We start from the raw sequence: 22,360 nt of genomic DNA, 5'->3' as shown, positions 1-22,360 counted from the left end.
AAAAGACGAACGACATTTTGTTAAGGGCCTTCGTGCTTTTAATATAGTATAGATAGATATAGATTAAAAGTTCAAATCCCTTAGCGAAATTTGATTCTTCTTTTTTATCCCTTAAAATTTTCACAACATAATTTAAGCTAATTTTTTAATATTTAAGACTTCAAAAGTCAATTAAAATTTTGATTATTAAATCTTGTCTTATTAAATTAGGTAGGAAATGCTAATATTTAGAACTTTAAATCTATTAAAACTTTACCTTACATAAATCAAACAATTCGTATGATATATTTGCTTATTGTATGTAGGCATACAATTAGGCACACACATATACTCGATAAAGCAAAAGTTCCATACGCATTTCTTCCAAGTTAAATATTATGTACGTGAATTTAAATAATTAGATTTTTTAAAAAAATACTTTTATTATAAAAGTGTAGTCCATGTTTTAACTATCTATAACTTTAATTCATTTTGACCATCTAAAAGTTATGTATAGTATGAAAATTTTAAAGGCCAAAATTTACAATAATGCGGGAAAAAAATGTATAGCATGTATTACAAATGAGTTGCCATTAATTTTTTTTTTCTTTTTCGTAAATATTCCAAAATAACACCCCCCCCCCTATATTTTTTCTACATTAAATTATTTGTTATAAAATATTAACTCAACATTAAGTCATTTTTAGAATTTATATTGTCACTCTTATTGATTATTTTAGGAGCTATAGGCCAACCTCATAATTCTTATATCTATAAAAGATCAAAAGATTTAATTAATCAATTTGTATTATTTTACAAATTATCACGATAAAAGTATATTTTTGAATTATTTATTTCCGATAATTTTCACAAGGTATTTCTATAAAAAAGCCGAGGACTTTCATGTGGCAGGATTTTATCCTTTATAGAGCTAACTAAATATAGTCTATGAACATATATTTACAAAATATACTTTTTATTTTAATTTTATAACTCAAACATAATATTACTTATGCGATTTTTCAAAAATAATTTACTTATTGACATAGGAAATACGCGCAAAGAGCGTACCTAAGACGTGTGTGTGTGTGTATATATATATATATATATATATATATAAAATACTTTTACTCCAAGTTTTTTTACATTTTTGGTTAAAACGAATATAAGGGTATTGAAGAGAAACTAACAAATAAATCAAGTCGGGTTTTGATATTGAATAGGCAAAAATATCGATCAAATTTACATATAGATGTATTTATTATTTATAGATAATATAAATTTTGCCTTTTTTTTCTTTAGTTATCGGTCTAAAATGATCGCGATCCTTACTTCATTGTAATATTTCTTTTTGTCTGGTAAAACCATTTATATATTATTAATTCAATTAATCCGAGTTCCGTCACACAAAGTCCACTAAAGGATATGCCCTCCCTAGTTTTAAAATGAAATAATACTTTGAGTTATTGTAAATATAAATTTTATTTCGTATTTTGTAAAGCTAAAAGTTGGTTTTCGAATTGGGCCGAAAGGCACGTTTGATATCATACATGGGCTAAAGATCAGGCTTTTGCTACTACCAAGTTGGGGCATTTGCATCTATACCTACTTTTTGTGTCACGTTTTAACTTGCGCCTCCTTTGCAAAAAAAATTGCAAGCGTACCCGTTTTTTCGCATAACTTCAAGCATACGGGGCTGAAGTAGCAAAGACAATCACGCAAAACTTCAACATTCTAGTAGACGGGCCTGAAGTAGCAAGTGTGCTGAAGTTTTTGTTTGTAATTGCTAAACTTAAGCATAGTAACTGAAGTTTTGTTCTCTATTTGCTGAAATTTTTGTTTTTGTAACTGGCGTTTTTATTTTGTAACTGGCGAACTTCAGCTCTAGAGCTGAAGTTTTTGTTTTTGTAACTGGCGAACTTCAGCTCTAGAGCTGAAGTTTTGTTTTGTAACTCGCGAACTTCAGCTCTAGAGCTGAAGTTTTATTTTGTAACTGGCAAACTTCAGCTCTAGAGTTGAAGTTTTTGTTTTGTAACTATCGAACTTCAGCTCTAGAACTGAAGTTTTTGTTTTGTAACTGTCGAACTTCAACTCCACATTCAATTTGGTCTTTGTCTCAAACGCATCAAACAAGCATAAACCATATGTCCATTCTCTCTCTCTTCATTTTCTTCACTCTTCAACCAAACTCCAATTCATTGTCAGTTGAATTCGATTTATCCTTAATTTAAATTTTTATATTATAGCATTATATCTACATAATTACAAACAACTCACCTTAAAATCCTAAACCGTACCTTTGCGTTTCTAAACACTGACAAAAGAGGTGCAGTTGAAGTGGAGTGTGTTGGCAACTCAAAAATGGCAGAAAACGAAGGAGGAGAAGGAGGAGGAAAAAGGGGGCTGAAGTTATTTAAAAAGTGGGTACAAGTTAAAAGTTTAAAAAAAAAATGGGTATAGGTTAGATGAGGGAAACCAAATAGGGCGCCCCGTGCAATTTTTACTAACAAATTTAGCGCTTGAGGGAATAGCCTGCAGTCTAATAGCCTATTTGGCCAAACTTCTAAAATCAGCTTATTTTGAAAAATATTTTTTTGCAAAATGAAAAGTATTTGGTGAGAAACAATTTGTGTTTAGCTTATTAATTTAAAAAGCACTGTTGAACAATAATTAGTATTTGGCCAAGCTTTTAAAAAGTATTTTCAAGTATATTTTTCTCAAAAATACTTTTGGGGAGAAACTATTTTTCTGTTTCTCAAAAATTGTTTATGTTTCTACCCAGAAGTACTTTTTTTTCTTCTAAAAGCTTGACCAACACCTTAACTTTAGAAACAAAAATACTTTTGACCAAAAATAAGTTTGGCCAAACAGGCAATAAAAGTGAATATTTGGTGTTTTTCTCAAGATATCATATTAACATCTTCCAATCAATCAACAAAAATCAAGCTGATGTGACAAATCAATTTTGCCTATTATAGGGATAAGTAGCAAAGTGCAAAGACGGAAGCAAACCAGGAAGGACTATCAATCGAGTATGATACGAAGGATTCGAGTCAAGTAGGCTCACTCTGGTTCAAAGGTGGAAGGATTTCAACCATTCCATTGCACTTCTAGGGTGTGTTTGGTACAAAGAATTCTCGAAAATATTTTTATGGAGAATGAGTGATTTTATCACTTATTTTTCCCTTGTTTGATTAGTGAGTGGAAATTTTTTTTTCAAAAAATATCTTCTATTGTTTAGTTAGAGAGTAGAAAATACTTTTTTTATGCTACTCTCCTCACCCATCCTTCCCCCAAGTCTCTAAAAATTCACACAAACCCAAAGAAATTAATGTGTGCTTTACTTTTTTACGCAAAAATAACGTTAAAATTTGTGCTCTATAACTAAAAAGAAAATACTCTTTTTTTTGGTTGAAAAACAAAGTACTCTTTCTACAACATGAAAATAAAGTACTCATTTTATTGAAATAAAAGAAAATACTTTTTCTACATCATGAAAAGAAAATACTTTTTCTACAACATGTAAAGAAAATACTCATTTTGTTGAAAGTAAAAAAAATACTTTTTTTAATCATGAAAAGAGAATACTTTTTTATTGAAATGAAAAAAAAATACTTTTTCTACATGAAAAGAAAGTATTTCTTTTGGATAAAATGAAAAAAAAAAAGCTTTTTATATCACTAAAAAAACTCATTTGTTGAAATGAAAAAAAAAATCTATCTATAACATGAAAAGAAAGTATTATTAACAATATTTTTATTTAGGGTAAGGGTGGAGTGGGGGTAGGCGAGGAGGGGGAGGGTTAGGCGTTGGTGTGGGGTAGGGGTGGGGTGGGGGTTATGGGGTTGGGGGTTGGTGGGATGGTAATAGGGTGAGGAAGATTGAGAAAGAATTTTGGAAAATATTTTTCCTTCTCTTGATAGGAAATCATTTTCCTTCAATTGGAGGAAAATGAGCTGAAGAGGAAAATGTTTTTCAAAACATTTAAGCCAACCAAATATGAAAAAATTGGAAAACATTTTTCGGATAACCAAACACACCCCTAATGACTGCTATTTTTCTCTTTCAAACCACAAACAGATAAAACCTAGAATTTCAACCAAATTATGGATTTGTCTAGTAGCTAAATGTTATGCTACCCCCTACACCCGGCTCCTTTTGTATAGATTAGCATATGTTATGATTTAACTGGAATACAATGTTCACTATCACGTTTCGCCGATTATGTATCGCCTAGTATTTCTTTTTAATAATTAAAATTGTGATGGACCGAATTTATCTGACATTTATGTTGGTGAGAAGTAGCAAGTATTAAAAACGTTTTGGTAGAGGGCTATCGTGTTATTCACCGAGTTTTAAATCATAAGCTAATAAGTCATAGGAGATTTTCGTTTATAAAAAGGAAGTGATCAAATCGTTGTTAAAATTTAACAGATTTAACTATTGAGACACCCTAATAGACTAACTTTGGAGGAAAAGAGTATCTCTAGACAAATTATACAATCAATAAAACATCTAAAATTTAAAATGGTAATATTCAGGGGAAAAAATGCAAATGGATCAAAATAAGACAAACACAAAGTTGAAAATAAAGGATGAAGCAAACAAGAAAATATTTTCTCTTTATTGAACAAAACAACTTACAAAACGGACTACTCAATGCTAAATGTCATTGTCTTAGCTTTGTTAATGCCTCCTATTTCTCAACCTCATGCTTATAATTCCCCTACAAATCATCCAATTTTGTTGGCTAACCCCGATAAGTCGGCCTTATATTACATAGGCGAGCTTAAGTTTTATGCACTGTCAGTATATACGATGGGACATGTTGTGGACATAGGGAAGCCGGTAAATTACACAGGCGGGCTCGAGTTCACGAGCCTAACATACACGGTGACAAAAAGGATCAAAGATGAAGATGGGAAATGGTTAAGTCAAGAAGTAGATTTATTGCACCAAATAACAGGATATGCACCAAAAGGATGTATTACAGCAGTTATGGGACCAAGTGGTGCTGGAAAATCTACACTTTTAGATGGATTGGCTGGTAGAATTGCAAGTGGAAGTCTTAAGGGTAAAGTTTCTATGGGTGGTGTAGATATGAGTCCAAGTTTGATCAAAGGAAGTTCAGCTTATATAATGCAAGAAGATAGACTTTTTCCAATGCTTACTGTTTATGAAACATTCATGTTTGCTGCTGATTTTAGGTTGGGGTCACTCTCAATGTCCGAAAAACAGGATCGCGTTGAGAAGCTAATCGAGCAACTTGGATTATCTGTAAGTCGACAACAACTCATTCTCTAATGTTATATACATGTATAGACATAGTTCAATAGACCAACAATCAAGATTCAACATTTTTTGTTCAGGACTGACGATGTGACCTTTGATAGGAAGGTATGAACGTCGAGGATTAGGGTAGGGGATTAGTTCGTTTAGTGTTCTGCTTGTCATACCGGTAGTATTAGTACGTACTTTGGTATTGTGTAGGTATTAAGTTTTTATGACTACGTGTCGTTTCTTTATTTCGGTCATCTTACTATCTGGTTGTTATTTATGCTGCTTTTACATGGATTCTCACTGTCGCGCTTCTTGTTTTTCTCTTCATTAATGTGGTGCTTATGATTCTCTGAGCTAAGGGTTATTGGAAACAACCTCTCTATCTCCACAAGGTAGGAATAGGGCTACGTACACACTACCCTCCCCAGATCCCACTATACTGTATTTGTTTGACTCTGAAATTTCTTAAGTCTAAACCTTTGTGTGGTTTTGATCATTTATTTTATGGCAGTCAACTAGAAACACTTACATAGGTGATGAAGGGACTCGAGGAGTATCTGGTGGAGAACGTCGTAGGGTGTCAATCGGGGTGGACATTATACATGGACCTTCATTGCTATTCTTGGATGAGCCAACTTCAGGTCTTGATTCGACTAGCGCTCATAGTGTAATTGAGAAAGTGCACGATATAGCCCGAGCTGGAAGCACTGTGATACTAACAATTCATCAACCTTCATACCGGATTCAATTGCTTCTTGATCATCTCATCATCCTGGCTCGCGGACAACTCATGTATCAGGGAGCGCCAAATGATGTATCTCTCCATCTTGTCAGGATGGGGCGAAAAGTGCCTAAGAACGAAAGCTCGATAGAACACCTGATTGATGTAATTCAAGAATATGATCAATCCGAGCTTGGAGTAGAAGCAGTAGCTGCATTTGCACTTACTGGTATGAAACCTCCACCGATAGGTGCAGCACACGAGATATCAGCTTCCACTATGCCAGCTCCATCACCTGCCCGGCCATCACACCGTGCTAAACATCAGGCCGTGGAGGCACAGGGTCGTGACAAGGCGAGCAAACGTCTTCGCTTGCAAACCAGTGCACAAGATGACACAGGATTTGATCACAGTGTAAGGAGTCCCTGGAATACATCTAAGTCCTGGACTGCCAGTCAAAGTGGTGTTCTAAAATCTCTAGTATTTTCACCAGCTCGCCGCAATCATCCTAAAAGCCCAAGTATTATGGGGTAAAAACATTCACTTCACTTCTAAATCATACTATAAAAATCTTTCAAGTTAGTAATCTATATACTATTATGTCATCTGAAAGATAATTACATGTAACCATTCATAATAAGTGCTACTAATAACCAAGAAGATAAGATAGACAGTGACGAAGCCATGCATTTTTTTAAGGGCGGCCAAACTTGAAAGAACTGAAGAAAGTTTCCCCACAAAGGGTATTCAATATATGTTATATACTCATAAAACCTTATATTTTTACCTATATATACATTGTAATTTTTTCGACAAAGAGTGGTCGATTGACAGACAATGTAGCTTCGCCCCTGAAGAAAAATAACATAGTACAACAGGTTAAAATACATGAAATTCTTAAAAGAAAAATTTCATTGTTAAATCCGACTGACCATTTGAATGTTTGTGCAGTTCTTCTCCAGGATGCTATGCTTATTCTGTTGAGATTGTTCAGAGTACTCCAACTCCTCATAGTAGTGACTACACTGTCAATGAAAATGACTATTTAACACCCAATGATCTTACACCCCATAACAATCATTCTATCCATGATCTCGGGCCAAAGTTTGCGAATTCCTTCTTCTCAGAGACATGGATTCTAATGAGACGCAACTTTATAAACATCAGGCGTACCCCTGAACTATTCCTCTCCAGGCTCGTCGTGCTAACAGCTATGGGAATAATGATGGCCACTATGTTTCTGCATCCTAAAGACAACATTCAAGGGATCACAAGTCGCCTCAGTTTCTTCATCTTTACATGTACACTCTTTTTCTTCTCGTCCAATGATGCTGTTCCTGCTTTCATTCAAGAACGATTTGTCTTCATTCGCGAGACCTCTCACAATAAGTATAGGGCCTCTTCCTACACAATTGCAGGTCTAAAATCTTTTCTTGATCTTATTACTCCATGTTAGTAATTAGTGTTTTATTTTTCTTGATTCCCCTCCCCTTCGAGTTACCAAATGAGCAATTGAGCAACTGCTCCTTTGGTGACTCGAACCCACAACCCTGGGGTTATAGGTGGAGGGTGATGATCGTCTGAGCAACCCCCTCTTATCTCATGTTACTAATTATAAGTACATGTCTTTTGTTATGAATCAAGTAAAACTTAGTCCTAATAAGTTTTGTACATAATGTTGCAGGTCTAATTACTTACCTTCCATTCCTAGCTCTCCAGGCTGCAGTTTATGCAGTGATTGTCTGGTTTGCTCTATCGCTCCGAGGGCCATTCATCTATTTCTTGATAGTTCTATTCATGTCACTACTCTCCACGAACTCATTCGTTATATTCGTGAGCTCAGTGGTACCAAACTACATATTAGGATATGCAGCTGTTATTGCTTTCACCGCGCTATTCTTCTTGTTTTGTGGCTATTTCTTGAATAGCCATGACATGCCACAATACTGGAAATGGATGAATTACATTTCAACAATGACTTATCCATATGAAGGGCTACTCATGAATCAATATCAAACGATAGATTCGTTCGGAAAAGATCCTTTTGGAAGAGATGTAACTGGTTTTGGAATCTTGAAATCACTTAATATTTCACAAGATTCAAGCAAGAAATGGGAAAAAATATATGTAATGTTGGGATGGGCTGTTTTTTACAGGGTTCTGTTTTATATTGTCCTTAGATTCTTTTCAAAGAATCAGAGGAAATGAAATAGTATTGAAAGTAGTAGGCATTGAAAAATCTGTTTTTATTCATATAATACAAACTTCAATTGTATGCTTAATATAAATTTCTTCTTTTTCTTCTAAAGAAAGTTTTGTTGCATATAGTGAAGATCTGTCTTAGACAGTACTTAAGATATTCAGAAAATAAACCTTAGGCATTCAACTTGAATTAATTGATTTGTATAGGTAGTTTTAGACTATATATTTGTATCAAAAAGAAATTAATCCCTCCTTTCACTTTTACTTGGCATGTATACTAAAAATAGATTTTCATTTTTACTTGTCACTTTACGCATATCACGAGAAAACAATTTTTTTTTTATTGTTATACCCACAATATTTATTAGTCATTTTAAATTATTTTCTCAAATCCAATAAAATATGCATCAATTAATATGAGTATCATGGTAAATTATGCACTTCATTTATTATTTCTTAAGGGGCATGAAAAATCAAAACGTGCCAAGTAAAAGTGAACAGAGGGAGTATATTGTGTAAATAGATTAAAAAAACAAATTTTTTGGTATATTTATGTTGTTGAATCGCCTTGTATAATTTCTTAGGGTATTATCACTTTTAGCCCGCGCCAGAAACTATTTACATTTGGTAGCCGAAAAAGTGTATAAAACTTGTATAATTTTTGTGTGTGTTGTGTATATATATATATATATATATAAAATTTATACAGTTTTTCGGCTATTATTCTTACAGCAGCTATACAATATCATTTTCCCTAATTTTCCTTGGCTTCGAAATTGGCTAGGAACATTAGTGAAGAAGAAAAATGCAGAAAGTATTAAAAAGAAAATCCTTATTTTAAATATTTTGTTCTAATAATTGTCGAGACTTGATACTGTTATTTTTACGAATTGTGCCTGAAAAAATGTTATGTTCTTTTGTGATATGATTCTATTACACTAATCTTTTTGTTTAATGATCTGATTCCGTTACAGTTTTTATGAGATCAACATAATCTTAATTCTTACAGTTATCTAAGTAATAAATTAATAATCATAGCATGCCTCAGCTAATCATAATTAAACTCCTGTTTGATCATTGAAGATGATTAATAATTACAAATATTGAACACAGAGTTATTAGCCATAAAAAAACAATTCCAAACTTCTTACACTTTTATCCTTTCAAAATAATTTTTTATTTCCACTTCATTTTTGACTCAAACCAAACAATGAAAGAAACAACTTATTTCTTCCTTAAGTTTTCATGCTAAAGTATTATTTTCCTCTCTTTTCAACATATTCCAAACAAAACTATATTCCAAACAAAACTATCTCAAATAAATACTACTAATAGTAATTTTTCAATGTTTAACTTCATTTTTTTTTTGGCTTATCATCCTATGTCTAATATTCATTGGTTCAACTAATTCGAATTCGCTCCGTATAAGGCATTAAAAAGAGATTATTCTGTATCAAAAATTTCTCCATTAATCCCGAGACTCTATCTAGGAGTGGCAATGGGGCAGGTGCGGGGCGGGTTGAGCTTACCCACAAAATTTTTGACCTCCTCTGCCCCGCCCTACATCGCACCACATAAGTTTTTTTTTTCTTTTCACTTTGTTATTTATCAAAACAAGCAAATTTAACATGTTTCAAATTTTAGTATCTTGCGCGGTTTTATTTTTCTGTTTCAAGGGGGAAAAATGAAATACATATGAAGTTAATGTTTGACTCAAAAGATGTTAAAACCCTTTTGAACAACTCAATCAAAGATGAAAGGGTAAATCGTAGTCAAACTTAATTAAATCCAGACCGAAAAATTTAATAGTGATGATTGCATATGGGATGAAGGAAGTATGAACAATCTTATTAAGATTCAACATGGTCTTCCTCGTCAATAGACGAGGAAAGAGAATTACAATGTTTCCTTTTGATTTTTGGGTACAAGAAATGAACTCTTGTGTCTTCCTCTTTTCGAGAGAAGGGAGAAATCCCCCCCTTTGACATAAAGCCTTCCTTGGCTATATATAGTCGAAGTCCTTAATTTGCACAATGGACATCAAACAAATAACAAAACTTTGGTTATATAATTGCTATCATTAATTTCAATTTAGCACATTCAAGAAATTGAAGGGTATAAGCTGAAACCCCTTCATTTAGCTATAGTCAAACCAATATTGCAAGGGTTTAATATTTTTTTCATTGAAGAATATTAGTTTTGAATCATTAGATTGTGTGAAAAGTTTTTTTTTTTCAAACTCAACAAGAGGGAAATTAGTTTCTAATTAATAGTTTCAATAGTGACTTTTAAGTGTAACAAAAAGTATATATAAAGATAATATTCGTATGACGTGAAATATTTTTTTTTTAAATGTAAAAAAATTATTTCGAAAAAACTCTTTACTTTTTTAATTCAAAGATAATAAAAAGATAAAGATATTTTTGAACATTAGTAGAGGGTTTTAAAATTATTATAATAGAAGTTATATCATGTATAAACTCAAAAAATCGAAATCTTATGGAATATTTACATAATTTCCGGCCATATTTATTGTTTACTTTTTATAGCTAATATAAATAGATGATATACCGACAACACACGGTTATACACATATTATATATAGATTATATATAAATTACACATCATTTAATTTTTTTAATTTAGGAGGTCGGGTGAGCACCTATTTAGGCTGATTAGATAAAGCCAAAAGAAAAATATGAAATAATTTCAACCAAAGACTAAAAATATAATTAAAGTTCATATGTAGACAATTTTTATTAAAGCTCATCCTTTTATAGTGAAATAAATTAATTTTTTGTAACAAAATAAATAATGACATAAAAAATAAAATAAAAGAAAATAAATGTTAAAAAAAATATTAGAAAGATCTAAAAACCAGAAATAAAAGATGACAACAAATTTCTTCTTATGTTTCATCTTTGTTGAGTATAAAAAATTTGAAAGTTAATCGCATTGATTTCAAATATATATTTTTCAACTCAAATACATAGATTATAAGATAAGGATATCTTAGAATATTTTTTTTAATTTACATTATGTGTCTTTTTTAAAAAATCACTATTACTAACAAACTGATATGATATTCGAATTTGAATTGGAATGCAATTTGAGTAGTTTGCATTGAGGTTAAGCCAAGCACGATGTCGAAAAATAAACTACTTGATAATTTTAAGACAATATATGCAATATTTTATAATATAATCAACTAATTTAACATTTAATGATTCAAAGAACAAAATTTTTGTATATATAGGGTATTAAAAATTCAAATTCTGGAGCTAGAGATATCAATAAACTTAAAGTGGAGTTATACTGAAATAAATCCCGCCAAAGAATCATTTAAATTTTAGATAGCCGATTAAAGTGAATTTTAAATTAAGGATAATATTTTCACTTGCATCATTATAAAGATAATCATTATTATAATATATATAAAATTTTAGAAATTAAAATTTCAAAAAAGCAATATTTTTTGAAAGATAATATCATAACAAATAAGAGTTCAAGTCATAGCATAAGAGTCACGTCGTAATCAAATAATCGTTTATATCGTGTCAACCTTTGTACTTTGCCATAAATATAAGTTATTATTTCACTTTGTGACTATTTTTAGGTTTCAAAGACACCTATGAGAATAGTGCAAAAATAAAATTATCATTACGAGAATTGAGAAAATGTTAGCCTTTTTTTCATGTAGTATTTCTTAATTAATATGTGATGATTATTTATAATTATTTAGAAGGTTTAAATGGTAAGGTTATTTACATATAATTCAAATAACTCAGATATTTAATATGGTTAATGTCAAATATCAAAATGGAGTAAAAAAAATTCACTAGCTAAAGAATTTTTTATATTTTTAGATAGCCAATTAAAATGAGTTTTGAATTAAGAATAATATTTTCAATTACATTATTATAAAAATAACTATTATTGAAAAATAATATTTTAGAAACTGAAATTTTAAGAAAGAAATATTTTTTAAGAGATATCAACACACCAAATAGAGTTTAAGTAGTAGTAAAAGAGTTAAGTCTTATCAAAAGAATCATTCACTGTCTCAACATTTGATTGTTTTTCCATAAATATGAGTTATTATTTTGCTTCCTGACTATTTTTAGCATCCAATGATACCAGCAAGAATGGTATAAAAAGAAATAAAAGAAATGATTAATTTTTTTTATGTACTTAACATCCAATGATTAACTATATATACTGAGAAAGTGTAAATTTTAAGATTATTTACATACAATCCAAATAACTTAAATATTTGACATGTTTAGTGTCCGCGCATTCGTGCGGGTACTAATACTAGTATATATATATATATATATATATATATATATATATATATATATATATATATATATATATATAAAGACAGAAGTGGTTTCGAACCCACGACATCTAGGCAAGGAGCGAACTTAAATGACCAACGAAACCACTTCTCTATCCGCCTTCTTATGTTTGGGAGCACAACTTAAATATTTAACGGGTCCCATATATATGGACATATATATAAAATATTTTTACCGAAAGTAACGGGGTCCCGTGATCCCTCAACCCACAATATAGGTCCGCCTCTGCTTATGTGACAATATTATTAGACAAAGTGTAAGGAACTAAAAAATCAGTTTAATGGAGATAATACATGGCTGGCTTCATTAGATACGAAAAACAATGAGCTCATGAATACCCAAAAAAGATTGAAATCTTTGACCCGTCCCGTCCCGCCCCGCCCTCGCCCCACTTAACATTCTTCATATTCCAACTTGCCCCGCATTAGAGCTCCCCCAGCCCGCCCTGCCTCAGCTTCAAATACGCACCGCTCCATTGCCATCCCTAATTCTATCTCAAGACCTATAATTACGGGGAGAGAAGTTTTATCCGCCCACCACGTCCCTTGATCGTAAATACTTTTTTTTTTCCTACTTTGGCCAAATATTGCTAGACCATATTAGTAGTAATAAGTTTGGTGAACAGAAAAGTAATTCCAACTTTATTTCTAATGCAAAACCACACACAAGATAAGAAAAAACTTGTATATTTCCATTCCTCTCCCTACTTGGCTACTTCCCAAACAAATGATAATAATTATGGGTCGTTTGGCCATACACATTTTTTCACTTTTTATCAAAAAAAAAAATTACTCCCTCTATTCCAGTTTATGTGAACCTATTTCTTTTTTGGTCCGTTCCAAAAAGAATGAACCCTTTCTAAATTTGGTAACAATTTAGCTTAAACTTACAACTCTACCCTTAATGAAAAGCTTTTATAACCACACAAATACTCTGGGCCCCATTTGGACTTGTTTAGGACCACAAATTCCAAAAGTCTTCATTTTTTTCTTAAACTCCGTGCCCAGTCAAACAAGTTCACATAAATTGAAACGGAGGGAGTATTTTTTTCCGAAATCAATATTTTGCCATAAAATCTTAGAAGTTTCACTCCAAAAAGTTGTTTTCAAAGATTTCACTTCAAATTACTCACAAACATTCAAAAACAACCCAAAATTGTATTTATATTCAAATACAATTCTAATTTTCAAATACCATTTTTATTTTTTCCTGTAATTTTACAATTCTTATGTCCAAATGACCACTAATAATAATAAGTCTATGCATAGGAAAATAACTAGACAAGAGGGGTTGCTATGATGATAAGCAACCTCCACTTCCAACCAAGAGGTTGTGAGTTCGAGTCTCCCTAAGAGCAAAGTGAGAAGTTCTTGGAGGGAAGGACGTCGGGTTTCTATTTGGAAAAAGCCTCTCTAGAGCAATGTGAGAAGTTCTTGGAGGGAAGGATGCCGGGGGTTTATTTGGAAACAGCCTACCGGGGGTCTATTTGGAAACAGCCTCTCTACCTCAGGGTAGGGGTAAGGTCTGCGTACACACTACCCTCCCCAGACCCCACTAAGTGAGATGAGTAAGGTCTGTGTACACACTACCCTCCCCAGATCCCACTAAGTAAGATTATACTCGATTGTTGTTGTATTGTTGTTGTTGCATAGGAAAATAACTGCAAGTGAGAGAGAAAAAGAGTGGAAAAAGAAGACCAATAAAACTGATCCCTTTCTGTTTTAAGATGAGGTCAGCTCCAGAACGTAACCGTCCTTATCAGCAGTCCTATTTTTGGATGTATTATTATTATGTGAAACCGAAATACAAAAAGCAAATAACAATATTTTCAGTCTCACGCCTTTCGCACCTACACACACACACACACACCCCATTGATGAGTAGCAGTACTGAACAAAAGAATCAAAATCCTGACCCAGCTGTTACCCATAATATTACAGATTTCATTTTCAGAGTTTTTCTTTTGTTGCTTTTCTTTCTTCAGTGTAATAATTTTTCACAAAAAAAAAAAAAAACAGCCCCATAAAAGTGTACGGAACTGAATTTCACTCTGAAAAACCTTCTTCAATCATCATACACACCCACTTCTTCTTCTCCTTCTGAAAAAGGTACTAGTTTTTTTTGTTTTTGAGGGTTTTTATTTTGTTTTCAAGAACTGCATTTTTATCACTACATTCCCATTTTTTAGCTCATTTTTTGTTTATGAGATGTTGTTTACCTAAAAATTTTATGTTGTTTCTTAAAAACTCAATTATCATATTGTCATACCTATTTGGTTGAGAGAGTGAGTTTTGAAAAGAAAAAAAAAAAAACATAAAGTGTACGGAACAGAATATCAATCTTCTTCAGTTCTTCTGAAAAAGGTAGCTCTTTTAAAGTTCTTTTTGATTTCCAAGAACTGCATTTTTATTACGACATTCCAGGTTTTAGCTCATTTTTTGTTTATGGGGTTGTGTTTTTATTTATTTATTGTTGCTTTTCTTGACTGTAAGTTTTAAAAAACAGCCCCATAAAAGTGTACGGAACTGAATATCACTCTTCTCCGTCTGAAAAAGGTAGTTTTTTTTTTTATTTACAAGAACTGCATATTTACATTCCTCTTTTTTAGCTAATTTTTGTTTATGGGTTTTCGTTTTTTTTGCTGTTTCTTTCAAAAACTTCATTTCCACATTGTCATGATTCCTATATGTTGTTAGCTCATTTTTTTGTTAACTGGGGTTTGTTGTATCTTGATCAGTTTCAATATTCTTCTTTTTTAAATTTGTGTGTTTTTTCTTGAATCTGTGAGTTTTCAAAAACACCCACAAATTAAGTGTACGGAACAGCTTCTTCTTCTTCTTTCTCTAAAGGTAGCTTTTTTTTGAGTTTTCTGATTTCCAAGAATTCCATTTTTATTACCTTTCTTAAAATTTTAGCTCATTTATCGTTCACGGTTGTGTCTTTTTTTTCTTGAGCCGAGGTTCTTTCGAAATAGTCCCTCTACTCTGCCCTCTGGGTAGGAGTAAGGTTTGCGTAGACTCTACCTCTCCGAACCCACTTGTGGGAACTCACTGGGTTGTGGTTGTTGTTGCTGTTGTTGTTGGGTGTCCTTTTTTGTTGATTTTATGTTCTTTTTTTTCCAAAAAAAAAAAAACTATTTGCATTGCCATTATTAGTTCTTAGCTCTTTTTTCGTTAAGTGGGGTTTTTGTTGTTTGGTTAGACATGTTGTTTAGACCTGTTTCATAGAACTATTCTTGTGTATACATCATACAAATGAGCTTGTTATGAATAAATCTCTGTGTTTATTTTTGAAATAAAGTGCTATTTTTGGCAATTTTCTATCAACTACAAGTACTTCACTTAAATTTGGAAGTAAAGATATTAAGATATGTTAAGGAAGAGTTCCATTTTAATAATTTTAAATCACACATAACGTGCAGATTCATAAATGTTGTCCTTTTTTTTCCTCTCTTTTTGTTTGGAACCCATTTGCTTGTTCTACCAGTTTTTGCTATTTTTAGTAAAATAAATGCGTGTGAGAAAGGTTTAAATATTTATGGCTTTTATTTTATAGGGAATAACATGCATATCATCAAAATGCTGTTCAGATCTTTCTTGAGCCCAATGCCTAGTTGTCTAATACTATAAAGTTATCAGCTTTTTTTATGGATAGTCTTTTGCTCCACAGTTTTAACACTCAGAGAACAAGCAGAGATTCCTCATTTTTCACTCTTGTCTTTTTGTGAACCTGTTCATTTTCGTGTAATAACTTTAGACCCTTTTCTTGCTTCATATGCAGTTCTTCTACCCAAAAATTATAATTTTAATAGGATAAAAGAATAATTAATCTCGAGATTAAATTTGAGATGAGTTTATCACATATTTGGTTGGGATAAAATTGCCGATATAACTTATAGTGGTATTTTTATCCATATGGGTGGGTAGAATAACAATTTCGAAATAACTAATCCCGTAATAATTAATCTTGGGATAACTTGTTTCCCAACCAAACAACCCCTTAGAGTTTTAGTGTTTGTACAAAGTATTATTATTCCCTTCTTCCAATTTATGTGATATTGTTTGAATCAACACGGAATTCAAGCAAAAAAATGAAAATTTTTGGTACTCAAACCAAATTAATTAGCTAATCTTAAGCTTTACAAGAAAATGAAGCACTATAATTTTTGGTGATGGATAAATATTATGGTTAACATGATGTTTAATTTCTTTAAGCCTTTTGTTTGTACTTTCCAGGTACTATAGAATACACTGATCTTGGATATTTATTTCTCTTCAATTCTTGACATCATTTCATAATATAAAAGAATATCCAATATGATTTGTTCTATTATGACAAGATAGATTTGAAGCTTATACAAGTTTTTACTTTACTATAGGTGCATTTAACTTGAATGTATTCACTCTAACTCAAGTTTCAACTGTCAAAAGGTATGTTAAATGAGTTTCTGTCTTGCCATTTTTGTATATGAAGAGATTTAGTTTTGTTTTCTCTGATTTATGTACCAGTTTAAGATTCTACGTAAATCATGTCCAAGCACATCAAAGTTGACAAGTTTATAGCAGCATCAATGACTTTGCTAAACAAAAATGAGTTAATGTGTATGTTTGTGTGTAGCTTTTTGTCATCCTATCATGCTGCACATTTGCTTTTATTTGTATGGTTTTGTTTCATCTTGTTTTTGGATCATTGCAGAGTGATTCTTTGAGAGTGATATCAGATATTGTCCTGAAGTAGCTCAAGAATGACAAACAAAGGTTCAAAATGGGAGGTTTGTGTAGTAATGATCATCCTTCTCTGCTTTACACAACAACAAGTCACAACTGGCAGCTATTTGGTCCATGATATGGAGTTACTAAAGGCTCTCCGAAATTCTCTTGTCCAGAAAAGGGATGTTATTCCCACTTGGTTTGATACGAAGACTACTCCTTGCAATTGGACTGGCATAAAGTGTGAAGGTGAACATGTTATCCGGATTGATTTTTCCTGTGGAGTTTCACCACTGAATGTACCATTTCCTGGAAACATTGGAAAATTCAGATCCCTTAAGCACTTAAACCTTAGCCATTGTGCCTTCACTGGTAATATATCTCCGGATGTTTGGACTCTTGAGAATTTGGAGATACTAGACTTGAGCGACAACAGGTTAACTGGCGAGCTGCCTCTTACTATATCTAACCTGAGAAACCTGAGGCATCTTGTGCTCGACGATAATGGTTTTTCAGGTAGCTTACCATCAACAATTGATGAACTAAAGGAGCTCAGGGAATTATCAGTTCATGCCAACTCATTTTCTGGAAATATTCCTGATGAGATTGGAAACATGGAGAAGTTGCAGTCTCTTGACCTCAGCTCAAATTTCTTCTCTGGTAGTCTACCTTCCAGTCTAGGTAACTTGATGGAGCTTCTATATATCGATACTCGTCAAAACAACTTGACTGGATTGATATTTCCAGAAATTGGAAACCTAAGGAAGCTTAGAATTCTTGATCTCTCATCAAACATGTTGACTGGACATATACCTGAAACAATTGGCCATCTGAAGCAGCTCGAGGTGCTTGATCTCCAAAACTGCAAATTCATTGGAAGTATTCCTGAAGAAATTTCTGCGTTGAGCAACTTGACATACTTGAACGTTGCACAGAACGAATTTGATGGAGAGCTTCCCTCAAGCTTTGGAAAGCTAGAAAATCTGGTTTACCTTATTGCTCCGAATGCTGGATTATCTGGAACGATTCCTTCGAAACTAGGGAACTGCAAGAGGCTCAAGATAATAAATTTGTCCTTCAACTCATTTTCTGGTGCATTACCTGATGGACTTTCTGGTTTGTATTCACTTAAATCGCTTGTACTTGATTCGAATCACTTATCAGGTCCACTGCCTATGTGGATTTCCAACTGGACTCAAGTGGAATCAATAATGGTGCCAAAGAATTTTCTAAGTGGACCTCTACCACCACTTAATCTGCCTTTGCTATCAGTTCTTGATGTCAGTGACAATAAGCTATCTGGTGAGTTGCCTTCAGAAATATGTCGTGCCAAGTCATTGACCATTCTGCAGTTGTCGGATAACAATTTCACTGGTGACATCCAAAGTACTTTCAAGAACTGTTCAAGACTCACGGATTTGGTGTTGTCTGGAAACAACCTCTCGGGCAAACTGCCTGCTTATCTAGGGGAACTTCAGCTCATTACTCTTGAACTATCTAAAAACCAGTTCTCTGGAAAGCTACCAAATGAACTATGGGAGTCGAAAACTTTAATGGGGATCTCACTCAGCAACAATATGCTAGAAGGTTCAATCCCAGCGAGCATTGCAAAAGCTTCAACCCTTCAGAGATTGCAACTTGATAATAATCTGTTTGAAGGAAGCATACCGCGTACCATTGGTAACTTGAAGAATTTGACCAATCTTTCTCTTCATGGTAATAAGTTAAGTGGAGGTATTCCAGTGGAGCTTTTTGAATGTAGAAAGTTAGTATCTTTAAACCTTGGTGCAAACAGTCTTTCAGGTGAAATTCCCAGATCAATATCTAAGTTGAAATTGCTAGACAATTTGGTACTGTCTGAGAATCAGTTTACTGGTCCTATACCTGAGGAGATTTGTGCTGGTTTCCAAAACATGCCTTTACCTGACTCTGAGTTCACTCAGCATTACGGCATGCTTGATTTGTCCAACAATGAATTAGCAGGGTCCATCCCACGCTCAATTAAGGATTGCATAGTTGTGACGGAGCTACTTCTACAGGGAAATAAGCTCACTGGGAGCGTTCCTCGTGAAATTTCTCTGCTTGGTAATTTAACTTTGCTTGATCTATCTTTCAATTACTTTACAGGTCTAGTGTTCCCTCAATTGTTCTCAATGACAAGCCTACAAGGTCTCATCCTATCTCATAACCAGATAAGTGGATCTATTCCTGATAATCTTGACTCAATGATGCCTAGTTTAGTCAAGCTAGATCTTTCAAATAACTTGTTGAGTGGTCCATTGCCGCCTTCTGTATTTAGTGTCAAAAGTTTGACCTATTTGGATATCAGCATGAATTCTTTCTCGGGCTCGTTGTCTTTTGATGTTAGATCCTCTAGCTCTTTGTTGGTCCTGAATGCTAGCAACAACCAACTCTCCGGCGCCCTTGATGATTCCCTCTCTAATATGACTTCCCTTTCCATACTAGATCTCCATAGCAACTCAATTACGGGCAACTTGCCGCCATCACTTTCAGCTCTTTCTTCCCTCACATATATTGATTTATCCAGCAACAGTTTTCAAAAGTCCTTTCCTTGTAGTATTTGTGACTTAGAAGGCCTTGTTTTTACCAATTTCTCCGGCAACAAATTCACTGGCCTAGCACCTGATGCTTGCACTAAAGCTACAAAATGCATACCAAGTGAACCTGTTTTACCTTCCAGGGAAGAAAACTATGCACCTTCACCACTTCTAAGTCATGCATCTGTCTTGGCTCTCGCCTTTGGTGCATTGTTCGTTTCACTTGTGGTGCTCATCGGAGTTCTCAGATGGAGAATGCTGAGACAAGAAGCTGTAATTCTTGACAGAGGTAAAGGTAAACTAGGGAAGACAAGTGACCCCACATCTACTGATGAGCTTTTGATTAAGAAGCCAAAGGAGCCTTTGAGTATCAACATTGCAACGTTTGAGCAGTCTTTGTTACGGATCAACCCTACAGCTATTCTCTCAGCCACTGAGAATTTCAGCAAGAGTTACATCATTGGTGATGGTGGCTTTGGTACTGTATACAGAGCCAAACTCCCTGAAGGCCGGACTATCGCTGTCAAGAGGTTGAATGGAGGTCACGTGCATGGTGATCGCGAGTTCTTTGCTGAAATGGAAACAATCGGGAAAGTAAAGCATGAAAATCTGGTGCCATTGCTTGGCTACTGTATCTTTGCTGATGAGAGGTTCTTGATATACGAATACATGGAGAATGGAAGTCTTGATTTCTGGTTGAGAAACCAAGCAGATGCAGTAGAGGCGCTTGATTGGCCGACTCGTTTCAAGATCTGTCTAGGGTCAGCTCGCGGACTTGCATTTCTACACCATGGTTTTGTTCCACACATCATTCACAGAGACATCAAGTCAAGCAATATACTCTTGGACAGGAATTTTGAACCACGAGTATCGGACTTTGGCCTGGCTCGGATCATTAGTGCATGTGAGAGCCATGTTAGCACAATCCTTGCTGGCACATTCGGATACATTCCACCCGAGTATGGACAGACCATGATGGCTACAACCAAAGGTGACATATATAGCTTTGGAGTGGTGATGTTGGAATTGGTGACAGGAAGGGCACCGACAGGTCAGGCTGATGTTGAGGGAGGCAATCTTGTTGGCTGGGTGAGGTGGATGGTCACAAATGGCAGGGAGATTGAAACATTGGATCCATTTTTTGCTGGTTCAGGATTATGGAAGGATCAAATGCTGTGCGTTCTTTCCATTGCAAGGTTATGCACCAACGATGAGCCATGGAAGCGACCAACAATGCTTGAAGTAGTGAAGCTGTTGAAGGAGGCCAAAAGCAATGGTTCCTGTGGAGGGTGATTGAATCTCAACCACATTAACATGATTAGATTACAGGTTCAAGAAAGGGTAATGAATGGTCTAATTAATAGGATCAAGGTTCTTTATATTATGCAGCTATCTATTGTATAATGGAAACTAGTTTTATGAGTTCATAGAAGTCTGATGTAAGTTAGTAGAGATATATAGTGTTATGCTTAATCAAAAGTTGAAAAAAGACTCTGTTGTTCCCTTAAACTGAGATATAGAATTATATGTATGTGACTTGTATTTCATAAGCTTTCACAGGGGAGGAATTAGTTTTTCTTCATACAGTTATAGCCTCATGAAGTGTTTTTTTAAGGCTATACAAAAACACCCATCTATTCATCTATTAATGAGATGTTGAAAGGATACTTTTGGATGGAGAAATGATAGAAAGGAGACTAACAACACTAACTTTTATAGTTAACATAAACTAAATAGTGCCCTTTTCTTTCCCTTTTAAGCAGACAAAGAATTGAAGCTATGATTTGAATTATGAATGAAAAATGACAATACTTGCAGCTTGTTTGGATAATCATTACACATCGACATATCGTTTCATAATATACCATATTGTATTATCTTGTACTGTATCGTTTGATAAATATAATATTTAGATAGATGTATCGTTTGCCGTTATTTCATAATGTCACATACCACAATGTGAAAAATAAACTTACATTGTTACCATATATATATATGGTAGAATTATTATATGAAAAGGTAGGGTAAACGATAAAATAGGATTATTTAATAATAGTAAAGGGCAGGATGAGAGAAAAAGATAAGATAACGACGCAGCCACACCAAATTGGTCGTTAGCACTTTCCGTTGTTATGTAACGATGAATTTAGTGATACGATACAATAAAATTTAAGCAATAATCAAAACAAATATTATATTTAAAATAACAATACAACACGATACAATAGGTAACAACCATCCAAACAAGTTATTAGAAAAGTATGTGCAAGTAGAATTAGAAGTATACCAATCTCATTGACCTTACTTTCTTTTTTCACCATTTTGAATATTAAAAATGTCCCTTGAGATTTCACTCTTTGCCTACCAAGCCAAAGGATTGGAAAAGTTGGGAATATGAGTAGATTCGTTAGTACTATAAGAATCGTCGAATTTCTAGTCAAGCTTGCTAATGGAAATAAAGAATACAAAAATGCGATTATAGATCGCATTCCTCCTTTGCGAAATGCGATTATAGATCGCATTCCTCCTTTGCGAATTGCGATTATAACG

The 22,360-nt window shown here is 33.5% G+C and overlaps 2 protein-coding genes across 7 annotated transcripts; both read left to right on the top strand.

The window, feature by feature from the left end:
- Positions 1-4,797: 4,797 nt before the first annotated feature.
- On the top strand, positions 4,798-8,188 carry LOC104219181 (ABC transporter G family member STR2-like). The gene is made up of 4 exons (XM_009769817.1): positions 4,798-5,256; positions 5,771-6,510; positions 6,932-7,398; positions 7,665-8,188. The coding sequence occupies exons 1-4, from the start codon at positions 4,798-4,800 to the stop codon at positions 8,186-8,188; spliced, it is 2,190 nt and encodes a 729-aa protein (XP_009768119.1).
- A 6,188-nt stretch (positions 8,189-14,376) lies between these two features.
- On the top strand, positions 14,377-21,385 carry LOC104219119 (leucine-rich repeat receptor protein kinase MSP1-like). Of its 6 annotated transcripts, none has more exons than XM_009769753.2 (3): positions 14,377-14,651; positions 16,922-16,973; positions 17,239-21,385. In XM_009769753.2, exon 3 carries the CDS (start codon positions 17,288-17,290, stop codon positions 21,101-21,103), a length of 3,816 nt encoding a protein of 1,271 aa, XP_009768055.1. In that variant the 5' UTR covers positions 14,377-14,651; positions 16,922-16,973; positions 17,239-17,287; the 3' UTR covers positions 21,104-21,385. The 6 variants fall into 6 exon arrangements, with proteins under 6 accessions (XP_009768055.1, XP_009768072.1, XP_009768086.1 ...); XM_009769762.2 differs by lacking the exon at positions 14,377-14,651 and adding an exon at positions 14,683-14,906; XM_009769756.2 differs by lacking the exon at positions 14,377-14,651 and adding an exon at positions 14,924-15,098.
- Positions 21,386-22,360: the final 975 nt, after the last annotated feature.

This window comes from Nicotiana sylvestris, chromosome 1, assembly GCF_000393655.2.
Source record: "Nicotiana sylvestris chromosome 1, ASM39365v2, whole genome shotgun sequence".
Lineage (NCBI taxonomy): Eukaryota > Viridiplantae > Streptophyta > Magnoliopsida > Solanales > Solanaceae > Nicotiana > Nicotiana sylvestris.
Note: the sequence above shows the minus strand (reverse complement) of the source record. Positions and strands in the feature narration are given on the sequence as shown.